Genomic DNA, 23170 nt, shown 5'->3' with positions numbered 1-23170 from the left:
AGTTTTCAAAAATAATCTTGAAAAGAAATTCTATTTGGTGCTAAAACGTCTTTTTTCAACATAAGATATAATTATGAGTCCTATAAAAACTAAAAAATCTCAAAAATTGTATGAATTCTGAAAATCCAAAAGAATAACTTACTTTATTTCAAGTTGTTTGATTTTATTTTCTGCTGTCTTAAGTCTTAGCTGAAGATCATCTTTTGAACGTTCTGCAACCAGGCATCTTTGGTGCATTTCTTCTAGTTTTCTGTAATCATTTTCATTTATTCTGCCTTCAAGGTAAATCTGCAGAAAAGGCTTGTATGTATATTACTTTGCACAAGGAAATTATCTTAAGAAATTATACAGTTTAGAAACTGAAATAAATGATGAGAAATAAAAACTCATGATCATGTGTTCATCTGTCCCATTATAACATTAGAATATATCAATAATTAATTTTGGTTGTTTCACATTTACAAAATAAAGTGCTGAAAACTGACATATAAAGTAATTGCTTATTTTTTGAAATTATTCAGGCTCATTATACCATTCAAATAGTTTTAATAAATGCTAGAAAGAAATATAAAATAGCTGAAATTAAAAAAATACTCTAAATGTTACCACTTGGAGACAACTGCTTTGATTCTTTGATGACCACTTTTAAGACAATTCTGTATTGCAATATTCAAAAGTACAGACACATACTGTGATGCAATGAGTAGAACTATCTGAAAGTGATGAGTCCAGAATCTCTAGGTTAACCAGACAACGATCTAGCTGAAATGGGGGTTTTCCCTTCCCTAGCAGAAGTGGTTGTATTCAAGCTCTGCTTCCTGTGAGACTGGGCTTCCACCTATGACAGAGAGGCTGTAGCATCCCATGAACTGCAAGGTCTCCAGGTGCTAGGCAGTTCACATTTTCAGACACACCCTACACACAGGTACCCTCCAATCCAGAATGCTTGGCCAAGTAACCTGTGTTTTCTCCCACTGACAAGACTGCTTTGTCACTCCTGCTCTACAAAAAGACAGAGTATCAAAACGTCAATGTCCTGCTACTAAAATACAGACCTATACTGCAGGACCAGCAGTATTTTGACTATAGCATACTTGTCTGTGGAACAGTGGGAGAAGAGAAAGCTGTGACTTCTCTTTACCTGTTGCCTTTAGTCTTGTAGGTTTTACATTTCCCCAATAAAGCCTATTCCTTAACCTATGCCATGTGATATTAAAAAAATTCATCCCAAACCCTGATGGCAGGTTCAATCTAAATGGGACCTAGCCCTATTCCATAACAGAGGGAAACTCAGAAGGGATCAACCTTGTAGGAGTGGTGACCATGAATGGCCTACCCTGAACATAATATGTATATTTCTTTTTTTCTTCCCCCACAAATGGGATTATATACTATATTCTCCTTTGTAAATTACTCTTTTATTATCTGATGTTGTCATAATCTTTTATATCAATAATACAGATATAACATGTTTTTTATAACACACAGCTCTTCTTTGAAAATCAAACTCTGACTCTACCATTTACTATTTTTTTAACATTGGGTAAATTACTTAACCTCTCTATGAAAGTTCCTAATACAGCACCTAAAACACAATTTGATTTGCTGAATCAAATTTAGCTCTTTTTCTCCCCAAGGTATTTTAAAAGAGTGGGATATTTACTGCTAAATAAAAAGAGTTATCTAAGTAAGAAGTAAATTTCAAACTATAGACTTCCTGCAATATTCGTTCTCAAATGTCACTGGGGTAAATATTCTTTCCTAACTGTGATTAAAACTCTGTGTTTTTAAAAAGGTAAAAATCATAGCATTTTATAATTTTTTTGGTTATATATACTTTTTATATTTATAGATGGCCTACACCCAATAAGAGTTGGCAGAAAATTTAAAAAGAAGACAAAATAAAATTTAATATTGGGATGAGGTCTAAGCAAGGAATACAGTTACTTTGTAAAATTTATACCTTTAAGTAAAAAGTTCAAATAATGTGGCCACTCTTGTTAAGAAATGTATACAGGCAATACCAGTACTTAAATGCAGATTCTGAAAATATTCCAAGCAAATAAAAGCACTCACCAGGAGAATACTTATAATATAGGGGTTGCTAGTAGATAGTATGATGAAAGCAGACAGTAATGCTGAATACTTGCAGTTGGGTTTTAGGTAGTTATTTTTTCCTTTTTCTCTTTACCTTTTCTAGTTCTTCTTCCACTGCTTTTTTCTCCCTAATGCCTCGTTCAATTTGGCCTTGTTTTTCAGCACACTCCTATAAATTCAAATCATGTGGTAAATAAATATATTTGTAAAACCTTAAGAAAAATGGGGAAAAACAGAAAGGAAGATGATATGTTCATAATAAGAATACCACACTTACCCTATTTGTATAGCAGGACCATATTGATTATTAGGGGAAAAAAACAAAAACGAAAAACTCAAATCTTTAAAGAACTACCTATCTCAGGATTTCAGAGATCACCTCTGGCATAGAACGCCAAGAAGTTCTAAGTAAACATACTAGATGGAAAACAGAGGCTGAGGGATTCTGGGGAGAAAAAAATAAATGAGACCCCTTTCTCATATTACAGTTTTCCTTTTCATATACTCTTACCACATATTTTAAAAGGTAACATAGAACTAGACAGTGACACAACACCATAGGATAACCTATGGCCTAAAAGATGCATGGGTATAGAAATTCTAGAACAGTTAATTTTCTTTTGCAAAACTTATAAGCAGCCAGTAGACACAGTAAAAATGTTTCATTAACATGAACATAAAACATTTCTGACTCGAAAGGTTTTAATCAGTAAAAATCAAACAAGCATATCAATACTCAATAAATGTAAAATTTTGCAAATGAAACTAAAACTAAGAACAATCATTATAACGACTGGCTCTTCACAGCTATTTGTTTTTCTCTATTTTTGAGAATGGGTGTGGTTATTTTCTACTATTATGCGTTGGATGAACCTGCTTTGCTGACAGTACAGTGCTAATATTCAATTATCTTTATCATAACTTTATTTTACAGAAATACTATATAACAACATGTTTTTCAAGTTCAAAATAAGCTTCTAAATTATGATCCCAAATTAATGAACTCTGATTATAATGAAGATCTTTAAACCTATGTTGTAAATAAGATTATTAATCTAAATTTATCTTTTATTAAGATAGAACTGTTAGTGTATAAGATATATAACTTTATATTTTTTAAAATCTTTATTGGAGTGTAACTGCTTTACAGTGGTGTGTTAGTTTCTGCTGTATAACAAGGTGAATCAGCTATACATATACATATATCCCCATATCCCCTCCCTCTTGCGTTTCCCTCCCACTCTCCCTATTCCACCCCTCTAGGTGAACACAGAGCACCAAGGTGATCTCCCTGTGCTATGCGGCTGCTTCCCACTAGCTATCTATTTTACGTTTGGTGGTGTATATATGTCCATGCCACTCTCTCACTTCATCCCAGCTTACCCTTTCCCCTCCCCGTGTCCTCAAGTCCATTCTCTAAGGCTGCACCTTTATTCCTGTCCTGACCCTAGGTTCTTCAGAACCATGTTTATTTTATTTTTTAGATTCCATATATATGAGTTAGCATATGGTATTAATTTTTCTCTTTCTGACATACTTCACTCTGTATGACAGTCTCTACATTCATTCACCTCACTACAAATAACTCAATTTTGTTTCTTTTTATGGCTGAGTAACATTCCATTGTATATATGTGCCACATCTTCATTATCCATTCATCTGTCAATGGACACTTAGGTTGCTTCCACGTCCTGGCTATTGTAAATAGTGCTGCAATGAATATTGTGCTACATGAATCTTTTTGAATTATGGTTTCCTCAGGGTAAGTGCACAGTAGTAGGATTGCTGGGTCATATGGTAGTTCTATTTGTACTTTTTTAAGGAACCTCCATACTGTTCTCCATAGTGGCTGTATCAATTTACATTCCCACCAACAGTGCAAGAGTGTTCCCCTTTCTCCACACCCTCTCCAGGGTTTATTGTTTCTAGATTTTTTGATGATGGCCATTCTGACTGGTCTGAGGTGACCCCTCATTGTAGTTTTGATTTACATTTCTCTAATGATGAGTGATGTTGAGCATCCTTTTATGTACTTGTTGGCAAGCTGTACATCTTCTTTGGAGAAATGTCTATTTAGGTCTTCTGCCCATTTTTGGATTGGGGTGTTTTTTGGTATTGAGGTGATGAACTGCTTGTATATTCTGGAGATTAATCATTCATCAGCTGCTTCATTGGCAAATATTTTCTCCCATTCTGAGGGTTGTCTTTTCGTCTTGTTTATGGTTTCCTTTGCTGTGCAAAAGCTTTGAAGTTTCATTAGGTCCCATTTGTTTATTTTTGCTTTTATTTCCATTCCTCTAGGAGGTGGGTCAAAAAGGAGCTTGCTGTGATCTATGTCATAGAGTGTTCTGCCTATATTTTCCTCTAAGAGTTTTATAGTGTCTGTCCTAACATTTAGGTCTTTAATCCATTTTGAGTTTATTTTTGTGTATGGTGTTAGGGAGTGTTGTAGCTTCATTCTTTTACATGTAGCTGTCCAGTTTTCCCAGCACCACTTATTGAAGAGGTTGTCTTCTCCACCGTATATTATCTTTATCAAAGATAAGGTGATCATATGTACGTGGGTTTATCTCTGGGCATTCTACCCTGTTCCATTGATCTATACTTCTGTTTTTGTGCCAGTACCATACTGTCTTCTTTACTGTAGCTTTGTACTATAGTCAAGTCAGGAAGCCTAAGACCTCCAACTCTGTTTTCCTTTCTCAAGATTGCTTTGGCTATTCGGGGTCTTTTCTATTTCCATACACATTGTGAAACTTTTTGTTCTAGTTCTGTGAAAAATGCCATTGGTACTTTGACAGGGATTGCATTCAATCTGTAGATTGCTTGGGGTAGTAGAGTCATTTTCACAATGTTGATTCTTCCAGTCCAAGAACATGGTATATCGAGACTCTGGGAGGGCTCACGCCAAGGAGTACTTCCCGGAACTTCTGCTGCCAGTGTCCTTGTCCACACGGTGAGCCACAGCCATCCCTCGCCTCTGCCGAAGACCCTCCAACACTAGCAGATCTTTCGCAAGGACGTGAGCCTCTGTCAACATCTGGCACTGTTATTCCTACCCAGAACCATACCCAGAGGCCTCAGGATATGACCACAGTACATCTGGCAGGAGCAGCGGAAGGCTCCTTTCCTGACACCCAAGGTGGCTTGAATAGCATGCCACAGAGGTGTTTATCCAGTGAAGAACCTATAGTCAGAAAACATATCTTCAGTAGTCTGTGTTTGAAAACGTTAATATTCAAATGCAACAATATTGCATTGGTTTTCAATGTCTGGCTTTTTCTTGTAACCAATGAGTCATCAAGGCTTGCAGTCCTTGCAGAGAAGTACACTAAAGATTAAGAATACTAAAGTTGGATCATCACATCGCAGCGTTCTTCATCAAGATGCATCAGAAATATATCTACATATGGAACAACTCCTACAGAACACCTACTGAATGCTGGAAGAAGACCTCAGACCTCCAAAAAGGCAAGAAACTCCCCACGTACCTGGGTAGGGCAAAAGAAAAAAGAATAGGGCTTCCCTGGTGGCGCAGTGGTTGAGAGTCCGCCTGCCGATGCAGGGGATACGGGTTTGTGCCCCGGTCCGGGAAGATCCCACATGCCGTGAAGCGGCTGGGCCCGTGAGCCATGGCCGCTGAGCCTGCGCGTCCGGAGCCTGTGCTCCGCAACGGGAGAGGCCACAGCAGTGAGAGGCCCGCGTAACGCAAAAAAAAAAGAAAAACAAAACAAAAAAAGAAAAAAGAATAAACAGAAACAAAAGAACAGGGACGGGACCTGCACCAGTGGGAGGGAGCTGTGAAGGAGGAAAGGTTTCCATACACTAGGAAGCCCCTTCCCGGGTGGAGACTGCAAGTGGCAGAGGGGGAAATCTTTGGAACCACGGAGGAGAGCACAGCAACAGGGGTGCGGAGGGCAAAGCGGGGAGATTCCTGCAGAGGATCGGTGCCGACCAGCACTCACCAGCCCTAGAGGCTTGTCTGCTCACCCACTGGGGCAGGCGGGGCAGAGAGCTGAGGCTCGGGCTCTGGTCAGAGCAGAGGGAGAGGACTGGTGCCGTGAACACAGCCTGAAGGGGTTAGGGCACCACGGCTAGCCAGGAGGGAGTCCAGGGAAAAGTCTGGACCTGCCGAAGAGGCAAGAGACTTTTTCTTCCCTCTTTGTTTCCTGGTGCGCGAGGAGAGGGGATTAAGAGCGCTGCTTAAAGGAGCTCCAGAAACGGGCGCGAGCCGCGGCTACCAGCACGGACCCCAGAGAGGGGCATTAGACGCTAAGGCTGCTGCTGCCGCCACCAAAAACCCTGTGTGCAAGCACAGGTCACTCTCCACAACTCCCTTCCGGGGAGCCTGTGCAACCCGCCACTGTCAGGGTCCCATGATCCAGGGACAACGGGAGAACACACGGTGCGCCTCAGGCTGGTGCAACGTCACGCTGGCCTCTGCCGCCGCAGGCTCGCCCCGCACTCTGTACCCCCCCTCCCCCCAGCCTGAGTGAGCCAGGGCCCCCGAATCAACGGCTCCTTTAACCCTGTCCTGTCTGAGCGAAGAACTGATGCCCTCCGGCAACCTACACACAGAGGCAGGGCCAAATCCGACGCTGAACACCGGGAGCTGTGTGAACAAAGAAGAGAAAGGGAAATCTCTCCCAACAGCCTCAGAAGCAGCGGATTAAATCTCCACAATCAACTTGATGTACCCTGCATCTGTGAAATACCTGAACAGACAACGAATCATCCCAAATTGAGGAGGTGGACGTTGAGAGCAAGATCTATGATTTTTTCCTCTTTTCCTCTTTTTTTGGGTGTGTATGTGTATGCTTCTGTGTGAGATTTCGTCTGTATAGCTTTGCTTTCACCATTTGCCCTAGGGTTCTATCTGTCCATTTTTTTTTGCTTTTTTTAAAATTTTACCTTACTTTATTTTATTTTCTTTTATCTTCTTTCTTTATCTTCCTTCCTTCCTCCCTCCCTCCCTCCCTCCCTCCCTTCCTTTCTTTCTTTCTACTTGTTCTCCCTTTTATTCTGAGCCATGTGGATGAAAGGCTCTTCGTGCTGCAGCCAGGAGTCAGTGCTGTGCCTCTGAGGTGGGAGAGCCAATTTCAGGACACTTGTCCACAAGAGACCTCCCAGCTCCACAAAATATCAAACGGCAAAAATCTCGCACAGATCTCCATCTCAACACCAACACCCAGCTTCACTCAACGGCCAGCAAGCTACAGTGCTGGACACCCTATGCCAAACAACTAGCAAGACAGGAACACAACCCCACCCATTAGCAGAGAGGCTGCCTAAAATCATAATAAGGCCACAGACACCCCAAAACACACCACCAGACGTGGACCTGCCCACCAGAAAGACAAGATCCAGCCTCATCCACCAGAACACAGGCACTAGTCCCCTCCACCAGTAAGCCTACACAACCCACTGAAACAACCTTAGCCACTGGAGACAGACATCAAAAAATACGGGAACTACGAACCTGCAGCCTGCAAAAAGGAGACCCCAAACACAGTAAGATAAGAAAAATGAGAAGACACAAAAGCACACAGCAGATGAAGGAGCAAGTTAAAACCCACCAGACCTAACAAATGAGGAAAAAGGCAGTCTACCTGAAAAAGAACTCAGAATAATGATAGTAAAGATGATCCAAAATCTTGGAAATAGAATAGACAAACTGCAAGAAACATTTAACAAGGACCAAGAAGAATAAAGAGGAAACAAGCAATGATGAACAACACAATAAATGAAATTAAACATACTCTAGAAGGGATCAATAGCAGAATAACTGAGGCAAAAGAACGGATAAGTGGAAGCTAAACTAGTGGAATTAACTACTGAAGAGCAGAATAAAGAAAAAAGAATGAAAAGAACTGAGGACAGTCTCACAGACCTCTGGGACAACATTAAATGCACGAACATTCGAATTATAGGGGTTCCAGAAGAAGAAGAGAAAAAGAAAGGGACTGAGAAAATATTTGAAGAGATTACAGTTGAAAACTTCCCTAATATGGGAAAGGAAATAGTTAATCAAGTCCAAGAAGCACAGAGATTCCCATACAGGATAAATCCATGGAGAAACACGCCAAGACACATACTACTCAAACTATCAAAAATTAAATACAAAGAAAACATATTAAAGGCAGCAAGGGAAAAACAACAAATAACACACAAGGGAATCCCCATAAGGTTAACAGCTGATCTTTCAGCAGAAATTCTGCAAGCCAGAAGGGACTGGCAGGACATATTTAAAGTGATGAAGGAGAAAAACCTACAACCAAGATTACTCTACCCAGCAAGGATTTCATACAGATTTGATGGAGAAATTAAAACTTTTACAGACAAGCAGAAGCTGAGAGAGTTCAGCACCACCAAACCACCTTTACAACAAATGCTAAAGGATCTTGTCTAGGCAAGAAACACAAGAAAAGGAAAAGACCTATAATAACAAACCCAACACAATTTTTCTTAATTGTTTCTTCCCATTTTCTCATGGGAATAGGAAAATACATATTGATAATTACCTTAAATGTAAATGGATTAAATGCTCCCACCAAAAGACACAGACTGGCTGAATGGATACAAAAACAAGACCTATATATATGCTGTCTACAAGACACACACTTCAGACCTAGGGACACATACACACTGAAAGTGAGGGGATGGAAAAAGATATTCCATGAAAATGGAAACCAAAAGAAAGCTGGAGTAAAATTCTCATATCAGACAAAATAGACTTTAAAATAAAGACTATTACAAGAGACAAAGAAGGACACTACATAATGATCAAGGGATTGATCCAAGAAGAAGATATAACAATTGTAAATATTTATGCACCCAACATAGGAGCACCTCAATACATAAGGCAAATACTAACAGCCATAAAAGGGGAAATCGACAGTAACACATTCATAGTAGCAGACTTTAACACCTCACTTTCACCAATAGACAGATCATCCAAAATGAAAATAAATAGGGAAACACAAGCTTTAAATAATACAGTAAACAAGATGGACTTAATTGATATTTATAGGACATTCTGACCCCAAACAAGAGAATGCACATTTTTCTCAAGTGCTCATGGAACCTTCTCCAGGATAGATCATATCATGGGTCACAAATGAAGCCTTGGTAAATTTAAGAAAACTGAAAGTGTATCAAGTATATCTTCTGACCACAATGTTATGAGACTAGATATCAATTACAGGAAAAGACCTGTAAAAAATACAAACACATGGAGGCAAAACAATACACTACTTAATAACAAAGTGATCACTGAGGAAATCAAAGAGGAAATCAAAACATACCTAGAAACAAATGACAATGGAGACACAACGACCCAAAACCTATGGGATGCAGCAAAAGCAGTTTTAAGAGGGAAGTTTATAGCAATACAATCCTACCTTAAGAAACAGGAAATATCTCGAACAAACAACCTAAACTTGCACCTAAAGCAATTAGAGAAAGAAGAACAAAAAAAACCCCAAAGTTAGAAGAAGGAAAGAAATCATAAAGATCAGATCAAAAATAAATGAAAAAGAAATGAAGGAAATGATACCAAAGATCAATAAAAGTAAAAGCAGGTTCTCTGAGAAGAAAAACAAAATTGATCAACAATTAGCCAGACTCATCAAGAAAAAAAGGGAGAAGACTCAAATCAATAGAATTAGAAACGAAAAAGGAGAAGTAACAACTGACACTGCAGAAATACAAAAGATCATGAGAGATTACTACAAGCAACTGTATACCAGTAAAATGGACAACCTGGAAGAAATGGACAAATCCTTAAAAATGCAAAATCTGCCAAGACCGAATCAGGAAGAAAGAGAAAATATGAACAGACCAATCACAAGCACTGAAATTGAAACTGTGATTAAAAATCATCCAACAAACAAAAGCCCAGGACCACACGGCTTCACAGGCGAATTCTATCAAACATTTAGAGAAGAGCTAACACCTATCCTTATCAAACTGTTCCAAAATATAGCAGAGGGAGGAACACTCCCAAACTCATTCCACGAGGCCACCATCACCCTGATACCAAAACCAGACAAGAATGTCACCAAGAAAGAAAAGTACAGGCCAATATCACTGATGAACATAGATGCAAAAATCCTCAACAAAATACTAGCAAACAGAATGCAACAGCACATTAAAAGGATCATACACCATGATCAAGTGGGGTTTATTCCAGGAATGCAAGGATTCTTCAATACATGCAAATCAATCAATGTGATACACCATATTAACAAACTGAAGAGAAAAACCATATGGTCATCTCAATAGATGCAGAGAAAGCTTTCGACAAAATTCAACACCCATTTATGATTAAAAACCCTGCAGAAAGTAGGCATAGAGGGAACTTTCCTCAACACAATAAAGGCCATTTATGACAAACCCACAGCCAACATCGTCCTCAGTGGTGAAAAACTGAAAGCATTTCCACTAACATTAGGAACAAGGCAAAGTTGCCCACTCTCACCACTCTTATAAAACATAGTTTTGGAAGTTTTCCACAGCCATCAGAGAAGAAAAGGAAATAAAAGGAATCCAAATCGGAAAAGAAGAAGTAAAGCTGTCACTGTTTGCAGATGACATGATACTATACATAGAGAATCCTAAAAATGGTACCAGAAAACTTCTAGAGCTAATCAATGAATTTGGTAAAGTAGCAGGATACAAAATTAATGCACAGAAATCTCTTGCATTCCTATACACTAATGATGAAAAATCTGAAAGTGAAATCAAGAAAACACTCCCATTAACCACTGCAACAAAAAGAATAAAATATCTACAAATAAACCTACCTAAGGAGACAAAAGAGCTGTATGCAGAAAATTATAACACTGATGAAAGAAATTAAGGACAACACAAATAGATGGAGAGATATACCATGTTCCTGGATTGGAAGAATCAACACTGTGAAAATGACTCTACTACCCAAAGCAATCTACAGATTGAATGCAATCCCTATCAAACTACCAACGGCATTTCTCACAGAACTACAACAAAAAATTTCACAATTTGTATGGAAACACAAAAGACCGCGAATAGCCAAAACAATCTTGAAAACGAAAAACGGAGCTGGAGGAATCAGGCTCCCTGACTTCAGATTATACAACAAAGCTACAGTAATCAAGACAGTATGATACTGGCACAGAAACAGAAATATAGATCAATGGAACAGGATAGAAAGCCCAGAGATGAATCCACGCATATATGGTCACCTTATCCTTGATAAAGGAGGCAGGAATGTACAGTGGAGAAAGGACAGCCTCTTCAATAAGTGGTGCTGGGAAAACTGGACAGGTACATCTAGAAGTATGAGATTAGATCACTCCCTAACACCATACACAATAATGAGCTCAAAATGGATTAAAGACCTAAATGTAAGGCCAGACACTATCAAACTCTTAGAGGAAAACATAGGCAGAACACTCTATGACATAAATCACAGCAAGATCCTTTTTGACCCACCTCCTAGAGAAATGGAAATAAAAATAAACGGGACCTAATGAAACTGCAAAGCTTTTACACAGCAAAGGAAACCATAAAGAAGACCAAAAGACAACCCTCAGAATGGGAGAAAATATTTGCAAATGAAGCATCTGACAAAGGATTAATCTCCAAAATTTACAAGCAGCTCATGCAGCTCAATAACAAAAAAACAAACAACCCAATCCAAAAATGGGCAGAGACCTAAATAGACATTTCTCCAAAGAAGATATGCAGACTGCCAACAAACACTGGAAAGAATGCTCAACGTCATTAATCATTAGAGAAATGCAAATCAAAACTACAATGAGATATCATCTCACACCAGTCAGAATGGCCATCATCAAAAAATCTACATACAATAATGCTGGAGAGGGTGTGGAGAAAAGGGAACTCTCTTGCACTGTTGGTAGGAATGTGAATTGGTACAGCCACTATGGAGAACAGTATGGAGGTTCCTTAAAAAACTGCAAATAGAACTACCATATGACCCAGCAATCCCACTACTAGGCATATACCCTGAGAAAACCATAATTCAAAAAGAGTCATGTACCAAAATGCTCATTGCAGCTCTATTTACAATAGGCAGGAGATGGAAACAACCTAAGTGTCCATTATTGGATGAATGGATAAAGAAGACGTGGCACATACATACAATGCAATATTACTCAGCCATAAAAAGAAACAAAATTGAACTATTTATAAGGTGGTGGATGGACCTACAGTCTGTCATACAGAGTGAAGTAAGTCAGAAAGAGAAAGACAAATACCGTATGCTGACACATATATACGGAATAAGAAAGAAAAAATTCATGAAGAACCTAGCGGTAAGACAGGAATAAAGACACAGACCTACTAGAGAATGGACTTGCGGATATGGGGAGAGGGAAGCGTAGGCTGTGACAAAGTGAGAGAGTGGCATGGACATACATACACTACAAACATAAAATAGATAGCTAGTGGGAAGCAGCTGCACAGCACAGGGAGATCAGCTCGGTGCTTTGTGACCACCTAGAGGGGTGGGATAGGGAGGTTGGGAGGGAGGGTAATGCAAGAGGAAAGAGATATGGGAACGTATGTATATGTATAACGGATTCACTTTGTTATAAAGCAGAAACTAACACACCATTGTAAAGCAATTATACTCCAATAAAGATGTAAAAAAAAAAAACATGGTATATCACTCCATCAGTTTTTATCATCTTTAATTTTTTTCCATCAGTGTCTTACAGTTTTCCGCATACAGGTCTTTTGTCTCCTTAGATGGGTTTACTCCTAGGTATTTTATTCTTTTTGTTGCAATGGCAAATGGGAGTGTTTCCTTAATTTCTCTTTCAGATTTTTCATCATTAGTGTATAGGAATGCAAGAGATTTTTTTCATTAATTTTGTATCCTGCTATGTTACCAAATTCATTGATTAGCTCTAGTAGATTACTGGTAGAATCTTTAGGATTCTCTGTGTATGGTATCATGTCATCTGCAAACAGTGACAGCTTTACTTCTTCTTTTCCAATTAGGATTTCTTTTATTTCTTTTTCTTCTCTGATGGCTGTGGCTAAAACTTCCAAAACTATGTTGAATAATAGTGGTGAGAGTGGGCACCCTTGTCTTGTTCCTGATCTTAGTGGAAATGCTTTCAGTTTTTCACCATTGAGAACAATGTTGGCTGTGGGTTTGTCATATATGGCCTTTATTATGTTGAGTTAAGTTCCCTCTATGTCTACTTTCTGGAGTGTTTTTAACATAAACTGATGTTGAATTCTGTTAAAAGCTTTTTCTGAATCTATTGAGATGATGATAAGGTTTTTCTCCTTCAATTTGTTAATACGGTGTAACACATTGATTGATTTGTGTATATTGAAGAATCCTTGCATTCCTGGGATAAACCCCACTTGATCATGGTGTATGATCCTTTTAATGTGCTGTTGGATTCTGTTTGCTAGTATTTTGTTGAGGATTTTTGCATCTATGTTCATCAGTGATATTGGTCTAGAGTTTTCCCTCTGTGTGACAACTTTGTCTGGTTTTGGTATCAGGGTGATGGTGGCCTCATAGAATGTGTTTGGGAGTGTTCCTCCCTCTGCGATAGTTTGGAAGAGTTTGATAAGGACAGGTATTAGCTCTTCTCTAAATATTTGATAGAATTCACCTGTGAAGCCATCTGGTCCTGGGCTTTTGTGTGTTGGAAGATTTTTAATCACTGTCTCAATTTCAGTGCTTGTGATTGGTCTGTTCATATTTTCCTTCTTCCTGGTTTAGTCTCGGAAGACTGTGTTTTTCTAAGCCTTTGTCCACTTCCTCCAGGTTGTCCATTTTATTGGCATACAGTTGCTTGTAGTTGTCTCTCATGATCGTTTTGTAATTCTAGTGTCAGTTGTTACTTCTCCTTTTTCATTTCTAATTCTATTCATTTGAGTCTTCTCCCTTTTTTTCTTGATGAGTCTGGCTAATGGTTTATCAATTTATCTTCTGAAAGAACCAGCTTTAGATTTATTGATCTTTGCTATTGCTTGCTTCTTTTCCTTTTCATTTATTACTGATCTGACCTTTATTTCTTTCCTTCTGGTAACTTTGGGATTTTTTTGGTTCTTTTAGTGCTTTAGGTGTAAGGTTAGGTTGTTTATTTGAGATGCTTCTTGTTTGTTGAGGTATATAAACGTCCCTCTTAGAACTGCTTTTGTTGCATCCCATAGGATTTGGGTCATCATGTTTTTATTGTTATTTGTTTCTAGGTATTTTTTTATTTTCTCTTTGATTTCTTCAGTGATCTCTTGGTTATTTAGTAGCGTATTGTTTACCCTCCACGTGTTTGTATTTTTTACAGATTTTTTCCTGTAATTGATATCTAGTCTCATAGCGTTGTGGTCTGAAGATATACTTGACATGATGTCACTTTTCTTCAATTTAGCAAGGCTTGATTTGTGTGTGACCCAAGATATGATCTATCCTGGAGAATGTTCCATGAGCACCTGAGAAGAAAGTGTATTTTGTTGGTTTTGGATGGAATGTCCTGTAAATATCAATTAAGTCCATCGTGTTTAATGTATCATTTAGAGCTTGTGTTTCATTATTTTCATTTTGGATGAACTATCCATTGTTGAAAGTGGGGTGTTAAAGTACCCTTCTATTATTGTGTTACTGTCAATTTCCCCTTTTATGGCTGTTAGCATTTGCCTTATGTATTGAGGTGCTCCTATGTTTGGGTGCATAAATATTTACAATTGTTATTTCTTCTTCTTGGATTGATCCCTTGATCATTATGCAGCATCTGTCTTTGTCTCTTGTAATAGTCTTTATTTTAAAGTCTATTTTGTCTGATATGAGAATTGCTACTCCAGCTTTCTTTTGATTTCCATTTGCATTGAATATCTTTTTCCATCTCCTCACTTTCAGTCTGTATGTGTCCCTAGGTCTGAAGTGCGTCTCCTGTAGACAGAATATATACGGGTCTTGTTTTATTATCCTTTTGGGCAGTCTGTGTTTTGATTGGAGCACTTAATCCATTTACATTTAAGGTAGTCCTCGATATGTATCTTCCCATTACCATTTTCTTAATTGTTTTGAGTTTGTTATTGTAGGTATTTTCCTTGTCTTCTTTTTCCTGCCTAGAGAAGTTCCTTTAGCATTTGTTGTAAAGCTGGTTTGCTGGTGCTGAACTCTCTTAAATTTCGCTTGGCTGTAAAGGTTTTAATTTCTCCGTCAAATCTGAATGAGATCCTTGCTGGGTAGAGTAATCTTGGTTGTAGGTTTTTCCCTTTCATCACTTTAAATATGTCCTGCCACTCCCTTCTAGCTTGCAGAGTTTTGGCTGAAAGATCAGCTGTTAACCTTATGGAGATTCCCTTGTATGTTATTTGTTGATTTTCCCTTGCTTCTTTTAGTATTTTTTCTTTGTATTTAATTTTTGACAGTTTGATTAATATGTGTCTTGGCGTGTTTCGCCTTGGATTTATCCTGTATGGAACTCTGCCTTTCCTGGACTTGATTGACTATTTCCTTTACCACATTAGGAAAGCTTTCAACTATAATCACTTCAAATATTTTCTTAGTCTCTTTATTTTTCTCTTCTTCTTCTGGCACCCCTAAAATTCGAATGTTCGTGCATTTACTGTTGTCCCAGATGTCTGTGATCCTGTCCTCAATTCTTTTTATTCTTTATTCTTTAGTTTGTTCTGCAGTAGTTATTTCCACTCTTTTATCTTTCAAGTCAGTTATCCGTTCTTCTGCCTCAGTTATTGTGCTACTGATTCCTTCCAGAGAATTTTTAATTTCATTTATTGTGTTGTTCCTCATTGCCTGTTTGCTGTTTAGTTCTTCTAGGTCCTCGTTAAACGTTTCTTGTATTTTCTCCATTCTATTTTGAAGATTTTGGATCATCTTTACTATCATTACTCTGAATTCTTTTTCAGGTAGACTGCCTATTTTCTCTTCATTTGTTTGGTCTGGTGGATTTTTACGTTGCTCCTTCATCTGCTGTGAATTTCTCTGTCTTCTCATTTTGCTTAACTTACTGCGTTTGGGGTCTCCTTTTCACAGGCTGCAGGTTTGTAGTTCCTGTTGTTTTTGGTGTCTGCTCCCAGTGGGTAAGGTTGGTTCAGTGGCTTGTGTAGGCTTTCTGGTGGAGGGGATTGGCGCCTGTGTTCTGGCGGATGAGCCTGGATGTTGCATTTCTCATGGGCAGGACCATGTCTATTGGTATGTTTTGGGGTTTCTGTGAACTTATGATTTTAGGCAGCCTCCCTGCTAATGTGTGGGGTTGTGTTTCTCTCTTGCAAGTTTTTTGGCATAGGGTGACTAGCACTGTAGCTTGCTGGTCGTTTAGTGGAGCTGGGTCTTATGTTGAGGTGGAGATCTCTGGGAGAGCTTTCAACATTTGATATTACGTGGGGCCGGGAGGTCTCTGGTGGTCCAATGTCCTGACCTCAGCTCTCCCACGTCAGAGGCTCAGGCCTGACACCCAGCCTGAGCACCAAGACCCTGTCAGCTACAGGGCTCAGAAGAAAAGGGAGAACAAAAGGAAGAAAAAATAAAATAAAGTTATTAAAATAAAAGATAAGGAAAATATTTTTTAAAACAAAAAAATAAAAAAGTAATAAAAGAAAAAGAAAGAAGAGAACCAATCCAAAAAACAAATCCACCAATGATAAAAAGCGCTAAAAACTATCCAAAAAAAAATGGACAGATAGAACTCTAGGACAAATGGTAAAAGCAAAGCTGTACAGAGAAAATCTCACCAAGAAGCATGCACCTACACATTCATGGAAAGAGAAAAAGGAAAATACACACACACACACACACACACACATATATAAAGGAAGAGAGCAACCAAATCAATAAATAAATCTAGCAATGATAATAAGCTCTAAATGCTAAACTAAGATAAACATAAAACTAAAGACAAATTAGATGCAGAAAGCAAATCCCAAGTCTACAATTGCTCCCGAAGTCCACCGCCTCAATTTTGGGATGATTCGATGTCTATTCAGGTATTCCACAGATGCAGGTACATCAAGTTGATTGTGGAGATTTAATCTGCTGCTCCTGAGGCTGCTGGGAGAAAGTTCCCTTTCTCTTCTTTGTTCGCACAGCTCCTGACGTTCAGGTTTGGGTGTGGCCCCGCCTCTGCATGTAGGTCGCCCTCTGATATGTTTTTTGCCCAGACAGGATGGGGTTAAAGTAGCAGCTGATTCGGGGGCTCTGACTCACTCAGGCCAGGAGCAGGGAGGGATACGGAATGTGGGGTGAGCCTGTGGTGGTAGAGGCCCTTGTGACGTTGCAACAGCCTGAGGTGTGCCGTTTGTTTTCCCAGGGAGGTTGTCCCTGGATCACGGGATCCTGGCGGTGGCGGGCTGCACAGGCTTCTGGGAGGGGAGGTGTGGATAGTGACCTGTGCTTGCACACAGGATTCTTGGTGGCTGTAGTAGCAGCCTTAGCGTATCATGCCTGTCTCTGGTGTCTGCACTGATAGTCGCGGCTTGCACCCATCTCTGGAGCTCGTTTAGGCGGTGATCTGAAGCCCCTCTCCCCGCACACCTCGAAACAATGGTCTCTTGCCTCTTAGGCAGGTCCAGACTTTTTCCTGGACTCCCTCCCGGCTAGCTGTGATGCACTAGCCCCCTTCAGGCTGTGTTCACACAGCCAACCCCAGTCCTCTCCCTGGTATCTGACCTCTGAAGCCCGAGCCTCAGCTCCCAGCCTCCACCTGCCCCGGCAGGTGAGCAGACAATCCTGTCAGGCTGGTCATTGCTGGTTGGCAGGGTTTCGCTGTGTGGAAATCTCTCCGCTTTGTCCTCTGCATCCCTGTTGCTGCGCTGTCCTCTGTGGCTCCGAAGCTTCCCCACTGCCTACTCCCCGTCTCCGCCACTGAGGGGGCTTCCTAGTGTGTGGAAACTTTTCCTCCTTCACAGCTCCCTCCCAGAGGTGCAGGTACTGTCCCTATTCTTTTGACTCTGTTTTTTCTTCTGTTTTTGCCCTACCCAGGTACGTTGGGAGTTTCTTGCTTTTTGGGAAGTCTGAGGTCTTCTGCCAGGTTCAGTAGGTGTTCTGTATGAGTTGTTCCACATGTAGATGTATTTTTGATGTATTTGTGGGGAGGAAGGTGATCTCCATGCCTTACTCCTCCACCACCTTGAAGGTCCCTCCAAGAAATATAACTTTAATGTTCTAAATATGTTCATACAATAAGTTGCTAATCTATGAAAAGGTAATTTTCTGGTGTGAAATTTGGGATTTCTCCTATGTTCATAACTCACCTCATGTAATTTTTGAATAGACTATTTTTTAAGAGCAGTTTAGGTTCACAGCAATTGAGGGGAAGTTAACAGACTTCTCCTACACTTCCTGCCCCCATACATACATTGCCTTCCCCATTATCAACATGCCATGATGGAGTGGTACATTTGTTAAAACTTATGTACCTACATCACACAATATTATCACCTAGAGGCGATAGTTTTCATTAGAGTTCACTCTTGGTATTGTACATTTTATGGGTTTGGATAAATTTATAATGATATATATCCACCATTATAGTATCATATAAAGTAGTTTCACTGTCCTTAAAATTTTCTATGCTTTGCCTACACTTATTCATCTCTCTCTCTCTCCTCCTTAAGCCCTTATAACTACTGATCTTTTAACTGTCTCCATAGTTTGCCTTTTCCAGAATGTCATATAGCTGGAATCATATACTATGTAACCTTTTCAGACTGGCTTCTTTAATTTAGTGATATGCATTTAAGTTTCCCCCATGTCTTTTCATGGTGACGTAGCTCATTTCTTTTAAGTGCTGAATAATATTCTATTGTTTGGATGTACCAGTTTGTTTATCCATCACCAGCTGAAGGACATCTTGGTTGCTTCCAAGTTTTGGCAATTATGACAAAGCCTGCTATAATATAAACATCCATGTGCACGTTTTTTGTGAACATAAGGTTTTCAACTCCTTTGGCTAAATACAGAGGAATGCAATTGTCGGATCCTATGGTAAGAGTGTATTTACTTTTGTAAGACAACAGCAAACTCCCTTCAAAAGTGGCTGTACCATTTTGCATTCCTACCAGCAATGAATGAGAGTTCCTATTGCTCTTTGTCAGCATATGGTGGTGTCAGTGTTCTGGATTTTGGCCATTGTAATAGGTATATCTGGCACTTATTTGGTGTAACGAGTGGTATCTCATTGTTGTTTTAATTTGCATTTTTACATAGGATTTGGAGTATCTTTTCCTACTTATTTGTCATCTGTAAATCTTTGGTGAGGTGTCTGTTAAGGTCTTTGGCTCAATTTTTTAAATCCAGTTGTTTTCTTACTGTTGAGTTTTAAGGATTCTTTGTATATTTTGGGTAATAGTCCTTTATTAGATATGGTTTTTTTGTAAATATTTTCTCCCAATATATGATTTCAATTTTCGTTTTCTTTATAATTTTTTTTTTTTTTTTTTTTTGCGGTACACGGACCTCTCACTGTTGTGGCCTCTCCCATTGCAGAGCACAGGCTCCGGACGCTCAGGCTCAGCGGCCATGGCTCATGGGCCCAGCCGCTCCGCGGCACGTGGGATCTTCCCGGACCGGGGCACGAACCTGTGTCCCCTGCATCGGGAGGCGGACTCTCAACCACTGCGCCACCAGGGAAGCCCCAATTTTCATTTTCTTGATAGTGTCTTTCACAGAGCAGAAAAATTTAATTTTAATGAAGTCCAACTCACCAGTTGTTTCTTTCATGGATCATACCTTTGGTGTTGTATCTAAAAGCTCATTGCCAAACCGAAGATTATCTATATTTTTCTCCTATGTTATCTTCTAGGAGTTTTATAGTTTTGCATTTTACATTTAGATCTGTGACCCATTTTGAATTAATTTTTATGTAAGTTCTCTATCCATATTCATTCACGTGAATACCTAATTGTTCTAGCACCATTTGTTAAAAAAAGACTATCTTTGCTCCATTGTATTACCTCTGCTCCTTTGTCAAAGATCAGCTAACTGTATTCATGTGGGTCTATTTCTGGGTTCTGTTCCATTGATCTATTTGTCTGTTGTTTCACTGATATCATCCTGTCTTGGTTACTGTAGGTTTCAAGTAAGTCTTGAAGTGCAGTACAGTGTCAGTCCTCCGACTTTGTTCTTCTTCTTCAATGTTGTATTGACTATTCTAGGTCTTTTGCCTCTCCATTCAAACTTTAGAATCAGTTTGCTAATATCCACAAAATAACCTGGTGGGATTTCAATTGGAATTGCACTAAATCTATAGATCAAGTTGGGAAGAAAAGACATCTTGACAATATTGAGTCTTTTTATCCATGAACATGGGCTATCCTCATTTATTTAGTTCTTCTTTGCTGTTTTTCATCAGAGTTTTGTAGTTTTCCTCATATATATTTGGTTAGATTTACACCTAACTACTTAATTTTGGGGGTGCTAATGCAAATGACAATGTGTAAATGACACTGTGTTTTCAATTTCAAATTCCACTTGTTTATTGCTGGTATATAGGAAAGCAATTGACTTTTGTATATTAACCTTGTATCCTACAACCTTGTTATAATCACTTCTTTGTTCCAGGGTTTTTAGTTTTTTATTCTTTTGGACTTTTTACATAGATAATCATGTTATCTGAAAACAAATTCTTCTTTCCCAACCTGCATACCTTTTACTTCCTTTTTTTTGGGGGGGGGGGTCAAACTGCATTAGCTAGTACTTCCAGTATGATCTTGAAAAGAGGTGGTGAGAGGGGACACCCTTGCCTTGTTCCTGATCTTAGTGGGAAAGCTTTCAGTTCCACAGCTGTAGATTTTTTATAGATATTCTTTACAAAACTGAGGAAGTTTCCCTTTGTTCCTAGTTTACTGAGAGATTTTTTTTATCATGAATGGGTGCTGTATTTTGTCAAATGCTTTTTCTGCATGTATGATATGATTCCCAAATGATTTTTAATGTAGATATTAATAATAAGGTTAGATCACACTTCTGGGTCTGGTGAGTAGCATATAAAGAAAGATACGTTATAAATGTGTTATGCATCTCTCTTTATCTAACCCACCATATAACTGCCAAACGACAATGGTTGAATATTTACTTAACCTGAGATAACAAAGTTAAAATGAGACAGAAAAGTAGAAACCTTTAAGGAGAAATACAAGAATTCTATCAGAAATACACTAAAAACTAAAGCAAACATTTAAAATTACTATTAAAAGCTTTTCAGATATTAATCACCACCAATATTCCTACCTTTTGGACAAGAAATGACCAAATGGTACTAGAAATTTTTTCAAGAACTCATGGAGTGCTTCCAAAATCATATCCTCATAGTGTACCATAAAGAAAGTCTCAACAAATATTAAGAATCAATATCATATAGACCATGATCTGTGGTCTCTATTTAACCAGATTAGAAATTAGTAATAAAAAGGAGTCTAAATACCCATGTATTGGGGAATTTGAAGTTAGACTTCTAAAAAATTCATGGATCAAAAAAAAAGATCATAATGAATGTTTCATTTTACATGTATAAATTTGGGCATTTATAACCAATCCTCTCCCTAATTTGCTATAGATTAGCAAAAAACCTCTGCTACTTGGCAGAAGTAAAACCTTGAGTATTTGAAGAGAAACATACGCTGCATATGAGATATGTGGCTTGAGACAGACTCCCTCTGGCCTTTTCTTAAACCTATCCAAAAAATCTACACATTAACCTAAAATACAAGACTTTATCCTTCCTGCAAGCACAACTTAGCTTTGGGTTAGCTAAAGTATGCTTAACTTCCCTCCCTGACTTCATGTTTAGTGCATAGGTGGTAAAATTGGTAATGAAGAATAGAAATAAATAGTCAACATTAGGTTATTATGCCTCAAACTGTAGTCTGAGTTTCCTGAGAAAATCTGCTTTTTAAAGTAGCTGAACATGTCTTTCTTCAAATATACCTCTAAATCCTTAATATTTCAAACACTTCAATTAGTACAGTTTTTTCACCAAACCAACATGACATCAGATAATATTTAATATCTTTAGAAAAATCCACTTAGCTATGAGTTACAAATGTTTTACTATAAATCCTAAGAAGCACGTTCTGTAATAATCTGAAATTATGTCTTCTTTTTACTCTAAAGTGAGTTTACATAGGTCTGGTTGTTACACAGCTAAGAGTTATTTTTAAAATCCCTGCAGGTCTTACCTAGTACACATTCCTAAATAGAAATAAATAATGTTCTTGTCCCTCCAGAGTTTATAATTTAGTAAATAATCCTAGACTGGGGTAAAACCCCTCTTCTTCAAAGTTGTAAATCTTTTGATAGTTAAATCAGTCCATGTAAGAGAACAAGCGAAATAGCAAGATGACAGAAGAGGAAGTAAAACTGAAAAACAACAAACAATTAGACATGACTAATTGGCCACACTGCATCCCATTAATTTTACTTAATGTTCCTATAGTGTTAGAACAAATGACATTAAACAACCAAAAAGTAACACTGTTCTTGTTCTAAAACTCTCAGGACCCACATACAATAACTAAGGTCTCATCATGTACACTGGTTTGTAGAATGTGGAAAAGATGTGATCATTCTTTCAGAGGTGCTTAAATATCAATAAGTCAATAAGGATTTATTGAAAACATACTGTGCAAAGTAGTGTATTAGGCAATGGGGAAAATAAAGGAAAACATAAGACTCTTCTACCTTGAAGTGCTTACAATCTACTTGGGAAGATAAGATTTTCATGAAGAAAGACAGAGGGGGAGGGAGGGACTGAGAAGGAAGACAAGGAGACAGAGAAAGAGAGGCATAATACAATGTATAATATTTATGACAAGATATAATTCATTGCTAAATTTTGTAAGAAAGATTAAAAGTGATATGGAAATTCAGGAAAGATGAGAGTCTGTAAAGTTGAAAATATCTTCCCAATCTCTGGAAATACTTGTACTTTTATGCCCCTGTGAACAAGGTTATTAAATTCCATTTCATCAGATCTTCAAGTTAAATTTATATATTTAATTCCACCTCTAGTCACACAAGCACTCTTTCCTCTCCCTTCTTTGCCTACTCATCCTTGAGTACTCATTTCTTTTGGAAAGACTG

At 38.4% G+C, this 23170-nt stretch overlaps 1 protein-coding gene across 1 annotated transcript in view; it reads right to left on the bottom strand.

The window, feature by feature from the left end:
• Positions 1-23170, bottom strand: part of SCLT1 (sodium channel and clathrin linker 1) — a 259470-nt gene that overhangs the window by 83439 nt on the left and 152861 nt on the right. The window contains exons 15-16 of the mRNA XM_030863846.2: positions 2192-2266; positions 143-288 (exon numbers count right to left, since the gene is read on the bottom strand). Of these exons, the coding sequence (XP_030719706.1) occupies positions 143-288; positions 2192-2266 (221 nt within the window). The remainder of the gene's footprint in view (positions 1-142; positions 289-2191; positions 2267-23170) is intronic.

The sequence above is a fragment of the Globicephala melas genome, chromosome 5 (genome assembly GCF_963455315.2).
Source record: "Globicephala melas chromosome 5, mGloMel1.2, whole genome shotgun sequence".
Lineage (NCBI taxonomy): Eukaryota > Metazoa > Chordata > Mammalia > Artiodactyla > Delphinidae > Globicephala > Globicephala melas.
This window is presented reverse-complemented; position numbering and strand designations above follow the sequence as displayed.